General features: G+C 36.7%; 5 protein-coding genes across 8 annotated transcripts; 2 read left to right on the top strand and 3 right to left on the bottom strand.

Annotated features, from left to right (window-relative positions):
- Positions 1–46: 46 nt before the first annotated feature.
- Positions 47–1,383, bottom strand: LOC106426774 (dormancy-associated protein homolog 3-like). Of its 2 annotated transcripts, none has more exons than XM_022692185.2 (3): positions 1,142–1,383; positions 825–965; positions 47–458 (listed from the first exon to the last, which is right to left on the bottom strand). In XM_022692185.2, the coding sequence occupies exons 1-3, from the start codon at positions 1,254–1,256 to the stop codon at positions 349–351; spliced, it is 366 nt and encodes a 121-aa protein (XP_022547906.2). In that variant the 5' UTR covers positions 1,257–1,383; the 3' UTR covers positions 47–348. The 2 variants fall into 2 exon arrangements, with proteins under 2 accessions (XP_022547906.2, XP_048595192.1); XM_048739235.1 differs by having other exon boundaries at positions 47–467.
- Positions 1,384–1,704: 321 nt separating this feature from the next.
- On the top strand, positions 1,705–2,506 carry LOC125577663. Its single transcript, XM_048739234.1, has 3 exons — positions 1,705–2,011; positions 2,086–2,227; positions 2,334–2,506. Exons 1-3 carry the CDS (start codon positions 1,752–1,754, stop codon positions 2,415–2,417), a joined length of 486 nt encoding a protein of 161 aa, XP_048595191.1. The 5' UTR covers positions 1,705–1,751; the 3' UTR covers positions 2,418–2,506.
- Positions 2,507–2,804: 298 nt separating this feature from the next.
- On the bottom strand, positions 2,805–5,608 carry LOC125577660 (F-box protein SKIP17-like). Of its 2 annotated transcripts, XM_048739230.1 has the most exons (12): positions 5,214–5,607; positions 4,836–5,011; positions 4,653–4,760; positions 4,354–4,464; positions 4,203–4,291; positions 4,008–4,129; positions 3,862–3,926; positions 3,700–3,772; positions 3,572–3,634; positions 3,418–3,473; positions 3,260–3,328; positions 2,805–3,164 (listed from the first exon to the last, which is right to left on the bottom strand). In XM_048739230.1, the coding sequence occupies exons 1-12, from the start codon at positions 5,532–5,534 to the stop codon at positions 2,966–2,968; spliced, it is 1,452 nt and encodes a 483-aa protein (XP_048595187.1). In that variant the 5' UTR covers positions 5,535–5,607; the 3' UTR covers positions 2,805–2,965. The 2 variants fall into 2 exon arrangements, with proteins under 2 accessions (XP_048595187.1, XP_048595188.1); XM_048739231.1 differs by lacking the exon at positions 3,572–3,634 and having other exon boundaries at positions 5,214–5,608.
- A 1,956-nt stretch (positions 5,609–7,564) lies between these two features.
- On the top strand, positions 7,565–10,828 carry LOC106426756 (F-box protein At4g02760). Of its 2 annotated transcripts, none has more exons than XM_013867485.3 (13): positions 7,565–7,791; positions 8,205–8,706; positions 8,802–8,977; positions 9,042–9,134; positions 9,214–9,324; positions 9,422–9,525; positions 9,599–9,711; positions 9,795–9,859; positions 9,936–10,008; positions 10,090–10,152; positions 10,247–10,305; positions 10,365–10,451; positions 10,547–10,828. In XM_013867485.3, the coding sequence occupies exons 2-13, from the start codon at positions 8,356–8,358 to the stop codon at positions 10,635–10,637; spliced, it is 1,386 nt and encodes a 461-aa protein (XP_013722939.2). In that variant the 5' UTR covers positions 7,565–7,791; positions 8,205–8,355; the 3' UTR covers positions 10,638–10,828. The 2 variants fall into 2 exon arrangements, with proteins under 2 accessions (XP_013722939.2, XP_048595193.1); XM_048739236.1 differs by having other exon boundaries at positions 7,579–7,791; positions 8,209–8,706.
- A 747-nt stretch (positions 10,829–11,575) lies between these two features.
- Positions 11,576–12,409, bottom strand: LOC125577664 (photosystem I reaction center subunit II-1, chloroplastic-like). The gene has a single exon (XM_048739237.1). The coding sequence runs from the start codon at positions 12,280–12,282 to the stop codon at positions 11,665–11,667; it is 618 nt and encodes a 205-aa protein (XP_048595194.1). The 5' UTR covers positions 12,283–12,409; the 3' UTR covers positions 11,576–11,664.
- Positions 12,410–13,766: the final 1,357 nt, after the last annotated feature.

Genomic DNA, 13,766 nt, shown 5'->3' on the forward strand with positions numbered 1-13,766 from the left:
TCAATATTACCATAGATTTTAGGAACTGATGTCAAGCATCTGCATCTACATTAATATGTTTATTATCATTGCAGCAAATATGTACAGACACGTTGAAGTATTGCGAATAGATGACATATAAAAACAAACAAAAAGAGAGAAAAAAAACAGAGAGGCAATCACAAACACGGGAACAACCTCACACACGCATAAACAAAAGAGAACCTCTCTAGCCTACAAAAGTAAGAAAGACGAACTCTGCATGCAACGACCACTTGATGTGTCAAAACGAAAGCGCTTCAGGGGCTACTCTGTTTCTTCTTCTTCTTCTTCTTCTCTAGTTTGAGATTTGGGGTTAGAGATTATAGATCACACGCCGTAAGTAGGAGGAGAGTTCCTTGGTCCATTCTCTGATCCTGGTCCCTTCTCGAACGCGTCCGAGGTCGAGCGTCTCCTGAACCGAAAGGGTTCCTTTCCTCCTGCGTTTGCTCCGTTAACATCCCAAATAGGTTCCTTTTCGTTAGTAAAATTCACTTGAACCATAACATGAAACATATATCTTTAAATCTATATAATAGAAAAAAAAAACAAATAAAAAAACGTAATGGTGTTATGAAAAAAACACAAATATCATACGTTAGGTATGTATGACAACATTTGACAAGACGGCTCACTTATTCCAACCATATATATCCCCCAATCAAGGACAGTAAAAAAATTAATAATAAAATCATAGGTGAGATTAAATGGACGAAACTACCCCTAGCCGAATTAAGTGGCGTACCACTGTGTCACCTACCAAATAAATAACGGAGACAAAGCGGTAATAATAAAAAAACACTCACCAGAGAAAGGAGAAACCGGTGGGGTTGAACCGGCCGGCGAAACCGGAGCTGAACCGCCTTGGTACCCTGGTGGTTTTATTATCATGATGCTGCGTGTCACTTTCAGAGCCTCTTCCGGTGAATCTCCACCGTCCGATTGATCTAAGACACGACCAATTAATCAAAAACATCAGATCGACGATCAGTCATGTTACTCATGTAATAATATCCGTTAAAGCATCTTTATGTTTTTTTTTTTATGTTTCATATCAAAGAATTAAGTGTATTTTTCAAATAATGATCAACGACCGGCTCAAGAGAGCAAAAACACGGCGTACCATTGCCGGAGCTAGGCCGGAAACTGAAGGTATGGTGTTTCCGAAGCTTGCCAAGGCCGTTCTCCGGCCGAGGACCAGCGACGGTATCATCCCAGAGATGATCAAGTATGCCCATGGCTCGAGTCAAGTTATGTTTTTGTGGAGAGAGAGATTCGTTTGATAGACGAAGGTGACGATGATTTTAAAGGCGATCGGGGAGATCTGGTCCGTTGATTTTATTCTGACGTGGCGCTCGGATCGTAGCTCACGCAAGGTGGATAAGGAGATTGGAGAGTGGGACCCGAATCGATAAACTCGAGATAGTTCGATCGGAGGGTCAGAAATCAATCTCACATGCCCGCATCTCACGCTTTCATGTTATTTACGATCGTACCCTTACCTTTATCTTGTCTGTGATCAAATACCTTCTCGATTGCCATTTATTTACACTACTACCCCCTTCCTAGGATCTTAGCCGCCAGCTCTATTCAATGATCAAACGATTGGAATAATAAAGTCCTTGGCCCATCAACTAAAAGCCCATTAAGGAATTATTGGATATTATACAAAGCAGCCCCAAATGTTTGATTAGAGTCAATCGAGTCCTCTATCCTTTTATCTTCTTCTTGAGATGAGAAGTCTCTCCATCTCCACCGTTCCTCTGTCGCCGTTTCGGCTTCAGACAAAGACCCGAATCTCAACACTCAGCACCCGAACGAATCTCCACTCATTCAACCTCAACCCGACAAGAACTGTCTCGAAAGTTAGAGGTCTGAGAGAAGAGAATGATTCGAGATTCGTTGATGAAAATGGCGCAGTTGATGACATGGAAGGTTACTTAGGCAATCTCTCTCTCGAATACGACTCCGTATGGGACACAAAGCCCTCCTGGTACGTCTGTGATCTGGTTTGTATTTTTGCAATCAAGAAGTGTTCCTGTTCTCGTCTGACATGTGTTCTTCCAGGTGTCAGCCCTGGACGATAATGGTAACGGGTCTATCAATAGTGGCATGTAGCTGGGTGATACTACACTCTGTTTTGGTTTCATCGCTTGCCGTTGGTTTAGTTGGCGCTTGGTGGTACATTTTCCTTTATAGCTACCCAAAGGTATGATTTTTTATTCACCACCCAAAGTCGTTGACTTTCGGACAAGTCTTGGTCTTGTTTTTTTAGAGAGATCTGATGGTTTTGTGTTCTTGTTTGCTTTTTTCAGTCGTATTCAGAAATGATTGCTGAAAGAAGAAAAAGAGTAGCTAATGGTTTTGAAGATATATACGGCAAAAACAAGACATCGTAGAACATCCCAACTTGTAACACTCGTTTGTGTTCTTTCTGTTTGTACATCCATAATGTGTCTGTTTATCTTAGTTTCATTCACAGTTGGGTATATGAATTTCAAAGATTATATAGCTGAACCAAACCATAATGAAAGTTGAACATTTTAAAGCTGCTTTGAGAGGGATAGAGAACATCCATGATTATTCCAACTAAATATATAAAAGTCGCATAAGGCTTTTAATTTGTGGAAAGTTATTAAAAAAAATATTGTTGTACATTTCCACCCTATTTTGTCCATTTTCAATCAATATAATAGCGAGAAAAAATTCGTCAAAGCTCATTTACAACAAAAAAAAATTACAGCATACTTTAAATTAAATCTATAATTCAAGAAACACAATGAAAATACTAATTAATATCAAATTTAATTAAAGGTTTAGAAACAAAGTTTGAACACTTCATATTATTTTACATAAAATCCCCATGTCTACTTAACAAGATCAGTGCTAAAGCACACTTGGCATCGTTAACATAATGATATGATTGATTAACTAACAGTTCTAATCATCAAAACTCCATATCCTCCTCTTCCGAGTCATCTTCTTCACCCGTTCCATCGCTTGTATCGTCCTCATCATCATCATCATCAGACTCTTCATCGTCCGAGTCATCTTCATTCCCTCCATCGTTCTTGGCTTCTATCATTTCTATCTCCCTCAGCTCTTCTTCATCCCCTTCATCGCAGACACGGTAACACTTTCCTGACCTGAATATTTCACAAAAAAACACATCCTTATTCTCTGATTCATCCAGTCAACTTTTAAAAGATGATTAACAAAGATTGATCGATGAAAATATGACCTTAATAATGGAAAATCAGCCACAAATGTGACATCTGATCTTTCTTCTTTCAGCTTCTTCAAAGGCAACCTTACAACACACACACAACAACAACAACTTATGAAAATATAAATCAGTGAGCAATTAGTACGGACATGAATGAAGGATCAAGCCGTTACTCTGGTTTGTAAAATCTCACGCCATTAGTAAGTAAGCCATTGTTACTTGAAACATCCTATTAGAGTAAACCAAGAAAGTAAACGATTAACACGAGTAAGCCAATCTACACCACTCATCCAAATAGATTGGCATAAACTGTAAAAAAAAACTTATAATGTGCCGAATGGATTTGAACTTTCCCTTGAGTAACGAGTTACAAAGTTCCATGACTTCTTTCTGAATATACCCAAGTGAGTGTGAGATCAAGGAAGACTAATGAAACAAGCTTTAAAACCATTTACCTCCTGTAGATTGTAGCAGTTCCGCATTATTAGAGTCTTGAGTGAACTCTCTTTGCAGCTATGACCCAAATCCCTACCAACATTATTTTCTTGATATGTAAAAATTTTTTCAATAAGAATTTTTTTTGTTTTTAAGGTAAATTGCGCAGTTTGCATTTACACCTCAAAAAACGACCATTGAGTGTTGGCGATCTGGACAAGTTCAGGTACTTCAGTTTACTAGAACTCTGCAAATAATACATCATTGAGGTTCTTAAGAGCATAGATGGTATCTAGAAGAAACAGCAAAAAAAGAAGGCATTATATACCTCAGCAAGATTCAAGGCCAATCCATCGGTTAGTCGAAAACTTATGAGGGTTAGAGAAGTTAAGTTGTAGGAGTTGGTCACAAACTCTATCAAGGGTGAACCTGTTTTTGCATCTACAGTGCCTGTTACACATTACGTGTAAGCTTGAGTAAAGAAAGAAGCTTTCACTGTGGATTAGTGGAGAAGCTTTTTTACCTGAGGCTTGATAGGCCTCTAAGCACAGGTTCTCTATGAGACGACATTTTTCTCTCAGTGTCTTAAACAGAAGCATAACTGGACAGTTTCTGTCATATGAACCAAAATAATTAGCAGAATTTAAAATAGCAAAGGAATATGGAGAACTTACAATCCAGTAATCATCAGGTCAGTGAGATTCGAACAAAGTGACAACACCTCGGTAAAGGAAGTGTAGTTAATCGGTCTGATATTGTAAAGCCGTAGGCTTCTCAAGCGACTCCTAGTTGAATGGAAAAGGATGATACCGAATTAGAATACTGATGATAGGAACAACAAAATCATTAGATGTTAATAAGAGGACTCATTCTTGGTTTTGAGTTTATCTCTTTTGTCCTGCTCTAGTTCTTTCCTATCTAACAAAACAAAACCCACCATGGTTAAGACAATAAATTTTCAAAGGGGTAATACCCAAGAAAACCATGATTATAGGAAAGTGGGGAAAGAAAAGATCCGTTAAGCAAAGATGGAGTAGGATCAGATCCATCTGAACGAGCAACACGACCAAGCTTGAGGGATCTGCATACATAAAATGAACCATGAGAAAAGTAGTACATAGACCAAGTTCAGCTTAAAAAAAAAAAAAGATCTCACCTGAGTTCTTTGCCAGCCCGATGGATCATAATGCAGACAACTCCACTATCAGCTTTTCTAGCAGCGGTTGTCAAGTCGATGTGGGTGTAGCATAAACGGTCCATTGCACACTTGTTGAACAGCGTGCAGCATACAGAAGCTTGCATTAGAGACTTTGTATCAAGCATCGAAAACACCTGAAGAATCCAGAAATCAATGGAAAGGTCGTTAGCTCAACTGGAAAAGACTCTGACAATTGTGTCAGAGGTCCCGGGTTCAAATCACCGCTAAGACGAAATTAAATATTAGTGGTATAGTGCCTGGGGTCTCCATTTACAACTTCAACACATTGCCTCCAAGTTCAATAACATAGGAAGAATCAGGATTTGATTTGATTACCTTGATGGTGAGGTCGGGAGGGAGGAACCAGGAACTGGAGTTGTGAGCAGAAGCTCGCTTCCGGAAGCATCGTTTAGTGGAGTCTAGAAGAAGCGACGCGAGCTGGAGAGTGCGGTCGAGGAGAGAGTCCTGAGCAGAGACGTCGCCGGAAGCTGAAGCGAGGGCTTTGTCGAGCTCTCGATCGAAGGAGGAGGCAATGGAGAACGGAGAGGAGTTCGGAAACGAAAGGAGCGATGAGAAAATGACGTGGCTGTGGTTGAAGCCGGGAACAGTAGTGGAGACGGAACTAGGCTTTTGGGTGGTGGTCGTCGGAGAATCCATGAAACCCAAGGTTGAAGGAGTACTTCTCCCTCCACAGTTTAGCCTGAGTTTATAATAGATATAAACGATTTTGAGGGATTAATTTTTGAGAAATGACCTCTAATAGTTAAAAAAAAAAGTTAAAAACGGTTTTATTAAAAAAAATTAGGTTTAGGACCTAGAATTTATAACTTACAATAATAATTTAGAAATTTTAATTTTTATCAATATTATTAAACGGGAAGGAGTCTTCAAAAATCTACCTATAAAGTTGTTTGGACCATTTCATTTAACTCATTAATTTTTGATCTTACCTTAAACTTAGACTAACAATATGTTACCATGTATTTCTCTAACAATAATTTATTCAATTCCTTTATTTATTCAAATATCACTTCTACATCTTAATCATAACTATTACTATATTTACCATTTTGACTTTTAATCATAAAAGCATTGAAACTAATGTTTTATATTATCACTTTTATCATATAATATATGATCTAAAACAAGAGAAGTTAAACGACATATATGTGTACATTCTAACTTCCTATTTTCTTTATAATAACGTAATCATATCATATATAAACTTTTCTACTAAAATCTTATATTATATACTAAACTTTCAACCATCTATAGTTTGATAGATATTTTCATATTTAAAAATGAGTTTTCTAAAAATATTTCATCAACCATATTTTTGTACAATAACATTAAAAATCTATATCAAAAGTTTGTTGGACCCGATATGGACGTAATGGGTCCACATCTGTTCGGGTATTTAGGATCCTAAGAAAATTTGGAATATCTAAAAAATCTGAAAAATATCTGAAACACAAAAAGTACTTGAAACTCCAAATAAATAGCCAAAAAAATTCAAATACCTAAAAATTTAAAATCTTATTCAAAATCTGTTACTGAACTGAAAATATCCAAAATTTTATCCAAATACCCTAATTTTTTTTACTTTGAAAATTTACCTGAAATCAAAAACTATAATCGTAAACCAAAAATCTAAAAAAAATATCCATAATGCTGGAAACATATTCGAAATATCCAAATATACCTAATAATCACAACATATTTATGATCGGGTCTAGAGTAGGATCCGGACACAAACAAAGACATACGGGTCTAAAAAAACTCCAAATATGTTATCTTCTCTGGACCTGAACTAAACCTATATTTCCGGGTCGGTTCGGTTTGTTTTTTTGATCCGGATATAATTCTCATACATAAAAGAAATTTACGTAAAAGTGTACATATAAAATATTAAATAAACTAATTCATAGATTATATAACTGTTAAAAATTATATTTTCGATATAATAAGACTTTGTATTATAATATAATCCAAAAAACCCGCGCTTGTAGTTAATGTATTATTTGTTAATGTTACTTTAATTTTAAGTTTTTAATAAACTTATTTTGGTCATCAAATATATTTGTATTTTTAGAATATTTTCTCTTAGTTTATTATAAATTTTAATTTAAAAATATTTTAGTTTTTAATTTTGTTTATAGTCACATATTTGTTTTTTGGTTTTTGATAATGTTGTTTGGGATAAAATAGTTGTCTTTGAAAAACGTCCAGATTAATATTGTATTTATAGTAAATATAAAATTATAAATGAAATATTTTATAATTTTAGTCGGTTTTGTAAATATTTGTAATAAAATTTATATAATATATTAAATAGTTTTTAGATCATTTGTAATAATGTTAAATAATTTCATTCCAACAACTATGTGATATATGATTTTAGAAAAAAATTAGTTATAAAATTGATTTATTAATGTAATTAATACAATCTAGCATTCTATTTTACAAAAAAAAATACCTTTTTTCTTTCTAGGAAATACTTTATTTTATATCAGACTCATTTAATTTAAATGAAGGCAATTTCATATTTACAGAAATACTAATATACTTTATTTTATAGTATTTATACTATTTACCCTTTGAAAATTTTAGTTGGGCTTCGATGGACAGAAAGTGAGTTGAAAATCATTATTGAGGTCCAAGTAATTAATTAATCCACAAGATATAACTCAAACAATCGGGTTAAGGAAGGATTCGGATTATCCAATTCGTGGATCAGAATCACACTTGACCGTTACCCGCCTCGAACGACGGCGACGAAAGAGGACAGAGACTCCTCGTCTCTTCGACGGAGATAATTTAACTCAGGATCGATCGCCTCGTTCGTTCCGTTGATCGTATTCTCAAAGTCGACTCGCGTCTACTCTAATTCGCCAACGGTGCCTCTCGGCTGAATGTAAGCGATAGTCCTCAAAAATTGTTCATTGATCTATGCTTGAATCGAACAACAAACTCCATTGCTCGTGGCATTGGGCACCATTTCACTACATTTGCTATGTTTAAGAGCGTTGTTCCTTCTTTTTGGAGGATAAATTTTTGAAGTAGTGTGTCACAGACTGTTGATGATGAGCTGAGCTTGTGTGGTTATTGACACTGCCCATATTAACTTCATAATATCTTGATGAAGTTGTTATTTTCTGTTATCTTATGGGATATTGAAATGCATTGCTGGCTTCTTGGTTTCTTTTCTTTGTTGTATGGAGTCAGTCGCCTATTTTTGTTGTCTATCAAACTTAGAAAATACTTTTTACCATTTTTTTTGTGTCATCTTTTAATCTTCTGATCTTTATTTTCCTTTGCTTCATTCAGCTAGGAATCAAGTGACAAGTCAACAACTTTCCTGAATAACTACCGTAATGGTCAGCTTAAGTACTCTTAATATGTCACAGAGTTATATTACAAACCTTGGTCAGGTCTAGACTTTGCAAAGCTTTGGATTCTCTGATTCCGTGTCCGTGTTATGGACGCTCCTCCCAATCCCAAGCGACCTTGCCATGACCCTTCTTCGGTCAAAGATCCCAGCTCCCTCCATCTCGCTCCAGGTTTCAACCAAAGCAACGTGGATACGACCATCTCCTCTTTCCTCTCCTTGTCGGACTTGCCTCTGTTCTCCTCCTCCCCACTCTCCATCGCCTGCTCTTTCGATCGAGTGCTGGATAAAGTCATTGATGCCTCCGATCATGATCGTTTCCTGGATCGTACTCTCCAACTCGCGTCGCTTCTTCACAGCTCCACCAAGCGTTGCATAAGGAAACGCGCCACCCTCCACAACTCTATATCCTGGCCTCTCCTCCCTGAGCTAACCACCAAGGTTGTTACAACAACTCCAGATTCTCTCATCTTATCTTTAATTTTATTATTGTCGAATTTTCATGAGTGATGACGTGTCACATTATATGTTTCCAGGTGTTTTCAATGCTTGATACCAAGTCTCTAATGCAAGCTTCCGTATGCTGCACAATGTTCAACAAGTGTGCCATGGACCGTGTGTGTTACTCCCACATCGACCTCACAATGGCTGCCAAAAATGTTGATAATGGTGTTGTGTGTATTATGATCCATCGGGCTGGAAAAGAACTCAGGTTGTTATTAATCTTATTTTGTGTGTATTATCAATATCTCAGGTCTCTCGTTTATGCTTTGCAGATCCCTCAAGCTTGGTTCTATCTCTTCCAGATCAACGTTTTTGCTTACGAGATCTTGTCTTGCTCCACTCTCTTTTAATCACGGTTTTGCTGGGTATGTATGTGCTTGATTACCCTTTTCTGCTTGAGAATTGCTGCTCAGTTAACTATCTATCTATCTCCATTAAAACTAGGGGTCTCTTGAGAAGCCTACACCTTTACAATCTGACACTCACGCCTGGAAAGTCCTTATGTGCTGTGTTGTCACTCTGTCCAAATCTCACTGATTTGAAGGTTATTGGATTGTAAGTTTCTCTTGGATTACATTCCCTTGCCATCTTTTGATTCATTTTTCTACTTTAATGTCTGTTCATTTTAAATTCACTTTATTGCATTATCTAGTATATCAGGTACTGACAAGGTAAATTCAGTAGAGCATCTAGCGCCAATCACTACGAATTGTCGCTTGATAGAGCATTTGTTCTTAGAGAACTGTGGTGCAGCAGGTAATATGTTTCAGCTTTCCTTTTTCTTTTAAGGTTTTCTCAATGGTGTCCTACTTTGTGATTGGTGGTCTAGGACCCCCATCAAGTTCATCCGTGGTTGAGTTTGTGGATAATTGCCCCAACTTGAGCTCGCTAACACTCTTTCAATTTGGGGTAAACGACGCAATGACCCGAACTATTATTATGGTATTGCTCCTGTAATTTTTTTTTTCAATCATTTGGGTACTACCCATGTATATGCTTCTCTAAAGCCGAACAAACTTTTGCAGGGTTTTCGTCAACTGAAGTACATAAACCTGTCTGGAACTTATGGAATTAGTGGTTCCTTTTTGAGGTTCATGTCGTTTTGGTAATAATATCTTTTAAGTGTGTGTTTTCAAATGTCTTATCGTGTAAGAGTTTGATGGTAGGGATTTGGGACTTAGCTGCAAAGACAGTCCACTCGAGACTCTATCGTTGCGCGACTGCTATTATCTAAAAGAGGTAATATGATAAAAAATACAAGACTTTTTCTTAAATGTCACAGTCCTGACTGACTACTGAACGTTACCTCGGCATTCACAGAGAGAAGTGTTGCTATTTTTGAATTCAATACTTGCGGGAGACTTCAAATCAATTCGGTACATTGTAAGTTGTCAAAGGAAGTGTTGTGCTTAGTTTGTTCTGTGAATTTGCGTGTGACACAGAGTAACTTTTGGTTTCTCATACTCGTCTCTAATAGGACATATCAAGCAAACACGGTTTAGTGTCTGATGCTGGGATTGCAACTTTTGAACCAAAGTAAGATTTGTTCATATTCTTTTTTATTCCCACATATATGACATTGTTTTGTGTTGTAGATTTCCTATTGAGGAGCTGAAGAAACAAAAACCAGGTGTCACATTTGTCGCAATTTTTCCAGCACCATCATCATCCTCGTCGTCAAGGTTCATGAATTAATTACAACTAGTTATGTGTATTATGCTTTTATCTTTTTCTTTTATCAGAGTACATTAAATGGTTTTGTTATTTAATATCTCAGCTCGGAATTATATTCAGACAGTACATCTTCTTCCGGGAGTTCTTATTACAGCTACGGGGAGGATGAGGAGGAGTACGACGACTCGGGGTAATGTTAACTTTTTTCTTAACTTTTTGTACATAAAAGGCTGTTATTTGACATGATGTTTCACTCATATTGGAGTTTCTTTGCATTTTACTTTTTTTTTGTAATCATGTCGTTACTAAACCAATCGTATTTTCTGAAGCATTTGGTTGTAATGTTTTTAAACCACATCCAAAGTGAATGTAGTTCAATTTCCTATTGGAACATTCAAGTTGGAGTTTCAATGCCTTCATGTAATACGATTTTTGAGATACTTTTTTCTTCACTCTACATCAGTTTTTATCCAAAAGTGTATTTCCCATTTCTTCCAAGCTTTATGCACCTCACCACCTCCTTTGATCCAAACTAGTACCAAACACCTAGTTGAATATATATGCATCAAACCTTACCAGGACACCAGTATCGAAGTAAAACACTAAATGAGATTCAATTATTCAAAGTAAAGCTACTAAACTTCGTATCAGTCTCCAAATATGATGTAGCTTGAATATCTGAATTATCCAGTTTTAAATCTTCTTTTGCTTCAATCCATTCCAAAGCTGCTTGAATTCCTAAGTATGCATCTTCTTGAGGGTGATCACTTTTATTGATTAAAAATCCGTTTCTTGACTTCCTCACAAAATCAAGAAAGGAAGTTGAGTACCTGTTTTGAAAGAGATCTCATGCTCTTGATCAGTATCATGGTACCAATGTTGCCTTCTAGCTCTGCTGTTGGACTGTCAAAAATTGATGGGAATGGGCACATCTCCATATAGCTCTAGCATATGGTCACTTTTTACATGGTTGTTCTTTCTTTAGAGAAACAACAACACATTTTGCCTACAACATAAGTTTTGATACATCTCTAATCTCGTTGTTGATGAAAGAGCTGCATATAAACTTACTAACAATTACCACACCAAAATTCACATAACAACAATAACAACAAAATATAACACGAGAAAATTATTAAGATGAACCCCATTAAAAATTAAAACCAAACATAGTCACATCCACATGAGTTTTGTTTTTTTCACATTTTAAGTTTCCACAACTTACAAATCATAACTTTGTTTCCCAGTGAACTTAACTTCAATGGGACTAACATTTTTCCCAATAGATCTCATGTTCTGACCAACACCTTCCCTTCCCGCATTCGCCTTCTCCGGATAAACCCCATCTTTAGGATGAAGATACTGAACCTCACCGTTAGGGAACACCCTGTAGAACTGGTAGTTAATCTTGTACTTGGACCTAAGCCTCGTCCCCAAGGCCAAGCACTGCTCTTTCCTCGCCAGCTTCAGCAAGTTCGGACCTTCCCTCATGATCGCCGCGCCTCCCGTCGGCATCTCAAAGATCTGCTCCTTCGGCGAGTTCCACGTGATGACGTAGAACTCCTCCACCTGGGCCTTGCGGAGAAGACCGCCCGTGCTTCCCGCGAAGATCGGAGACGGCGTGTTCGGGTCTAGCTGCGGCGGCGTGAATCCCACCGGAGCTTCTTCTTTCACGGCGGCGGCGGCGGCGGAGTCTGCTTTCTCGGCGCGGATTGCGGTTTTGGGGAAGGAGAGGGATCTTGGACGGTGGGATGTCGTGAAAAGGTGGAGCTTTTTTACGCCGGAGGTAGCGGCGGTTGTCACGGCGGAGCTAAAGAGACCCGAGGCTTGAGCTGCCATGTTTTTTTTTTGTGTTTGTTTGTTTTTTCTCTGTAACGAGCTAATTGCTCTTACAAATGTATTTAATGAGAAACAGGATAATGTTCTGTAATGAGAGGCTAGAGTTGGTTCGATTGAGTGGATAAGGTAACCAATAGGATTCAAGTATTAGATTTTTCTCTTACCCATCTTCTTCTGATCTTATCTGACGTCGTTTTGAGTTCTTTCATTTTTTTGACGGATATCAAGCAAATGTTTTGGGCTTCTTAGGCTCATTTAATTGAAAACTTTGGGCTTGAGTAAGAAAATTGGTTGGTTTAACCAGAATTTTAATTCATGATGACGTTTCATAGCAATTTGTGGCCCATTGTAATCAATAGAATATGGATTTCAATTGGGCACCCACCAATCCTTTCATAACCATTGTAATGAATAGAATATTTGGATGATAGTACTCTTTTAACTTAGTATTTTTTTCAACATTGAAAATTCATTATGATATCATAAGATACATTTGTGGGATATTCGTTTTAGTATTTAGAAAATTCGGTTCAGTTATCAGTTTGGTCTGGATAACAAAATTAGGAACTGATTAATATCCAAAATAATTCCGGATCCTATTTGATTCTGGTTCGGTTCCAGTTCGATTTTGGTTTGGATCGTTTTTTGGTTAATTCGGAGTAAAAGTCAAAAATCTAGGTTTTTCTGGATTCATGAGCCAAGATAAAGACTAATACTTTTACACGAAGATGAACAAAATACATATGTGTGCAGCGTGTCCCAAAAAAACATTTTTGATCACACATGCATTCATTCTTCACATGTAGATTTTTGTAAATATGCTTTTTTATCATAGTACATTTCATAAATCCAAACATAAAACATTCTCATGGTGACCCAAAAGAAAAAGAAAAACATTATTATAAAACGAAAGAAATAAAGTTGAGATAGAGAATAAAACCATAACAATTCATAAATGTAGATTTATGTAATGCAATGTCTCTCCATTTATGTATTAGTTTGGCCCATGCCTTTACTAATTTTGACCATCAATTCCAAATTGCTTTACACTCTTTGCACATTACCTAACTTTTTATAGTTCTGTCCCTTAGGGCCCTAATTTAAACCAAACATGTCTATCGCACTCTGTCGAGTAATTCTCTTTGGAAATAATTTCTTATTTATCAGTTAATTATTCGTAAATTTATAGAATTTATGGGTCAGCGGTTTAGTTCGAGCCACTATTACTAAGTTTAAGACTGCCATTAATATGATATTTTTTGTTCTGTTCAATTTCAAGAAGAAACAATCAGTGTACATTTATATCACTACATATTTTGGCCTTCTTTTCGTGAAAGTGGCCGATTGTCCGGGAAATCTTTCAAGAAATTATGCATGGACATCCCTTAGTACTTCAACTCGATTTTTATTTTGATTTTGTTTCAATGTGGTTAAGCTTGTTTTTAATATGTTCTTGTTCTGCGTAGACCTTACAAGTTCACGAT

The sequence above is a fragment of the Brassica napus genome, chromosome A9 (genome assembly GCF_020379485.1).
Source record: "Brassica napus cultivar Da-Ae chromosome A9, Da-Ae, whole genome shotgun sequence".
Lineage (NCBI taxonomy): Eukaryota > Viridiplantae > Streptophyta > Magnoliopsida > Brassicales > Brassicaceae > Brassica > Brassica napus.

What these genes read in the sequence shown, in the direction of transcription:
- LOC125577660 (XM_048739230.1), bottom strand. Translation starts at nt 5,534, where the DNA reads ATGGATTCTCCGACGACCACCACCCAAAAGCCTAGTTCCGTCTCCACT. An exon ending in AGAGGCCTATCAAGCCTCAG is followed by an intron (nt 4,130 to 4,202) that starts GTAAAAAAGCTT and finishes AATGTGTAACAG; the next exon opens with GCACTGTAGATGCAAAAACA. An exon ending in CTCAATGGTCGTTTTTTGAG is followed by an intron (nt 3,773 to 3,861) that starts GTGTAAATGCAA and finishes TAATGTTGGTAG; the next exon opens with GGATTTGGGTCATAGCTGCA.
- LOC106426774 (XM_048739235.1), bottom strand. Translation starts at nt 1,256, where the DNA reads ATGGGCATACTTGATCATCTCTGGGATGATACCGTCGCTGGTCCTCGG. An exon ending in CCGGCCTAGCTCCGGCAATG is followed by an intron (nt 966 to 1,141) that starts GTACGCCGTGTT and finishes GTCGTGTCTTAG; the next exon opens with ATCAATCGGACGGTGGAGAT. An exon ending in ACCGGTTTCTCCTTTCTCTG is followed by an intron (nt 468 to 824) that starts GTGAGTGTTTTT and finishes ATGTTAACGGAG; the next exon opens with CAAACGCAGGAGGAAAGGAA.
- LOC125577664 (XM_048739237.1), bottom strand. Translation starts at nt 12,282, where the DNA reads ATGGCAGCTCAAGCCTCGGGTCTCTTTAGCTCCGCCGTGACAACCGCC.
- LOC125577663 (XM_048739234.1), top strand. Translation starts at nt 1,752, where the DNA reads ATGAGAAGTCTCTCCATCTCCACCGTTCCTCTGTCGCCGTTTCGGCTT. An exon ending in TGGGACACAAAGCCCTCCTG is followed by an intron (nt 2,012 to 2,085) that starts GTACGTCTGTGA and finishes GTGTTCTTCCAG; the next exon opens with GTGTCAGCCCTGGACGATAA. An exon ending in TCCTTTATAGCTACCCAAAG is followed by an intron (nt 2,228 to 2,333) that starts GTATGATTTTTT and finishes TGCTTTTTTCAG; the next exon opens with TCGTATTCAGAAATGATTGC.
- LOC106426756 (XM_013867485.3), top strand. Translation starts at nt 8,356, where the DNA reads ATGGACGCTCCTCCCAATCCCAAGCGACCTTGCCATGACCCTTCTTCG. An exon ending in TTTAATCACGGTTTTGCTGG is followed by an intron (nt 9,135 to 9,213) that starts GTATGTATGTGC and finishes CATTAAAACTAG; the next exon opens with GGGTCTCTTGAGAAGCCTAC. An exon ending in GATTTGAAGGTTATTGGATT is followed by an intron (nt 9,325 to 9,421) that starts GTAAGTTTCTCT and finishes TGCATTATCTAG; the next exon opens with TATATCAGGTACTGACAAGG.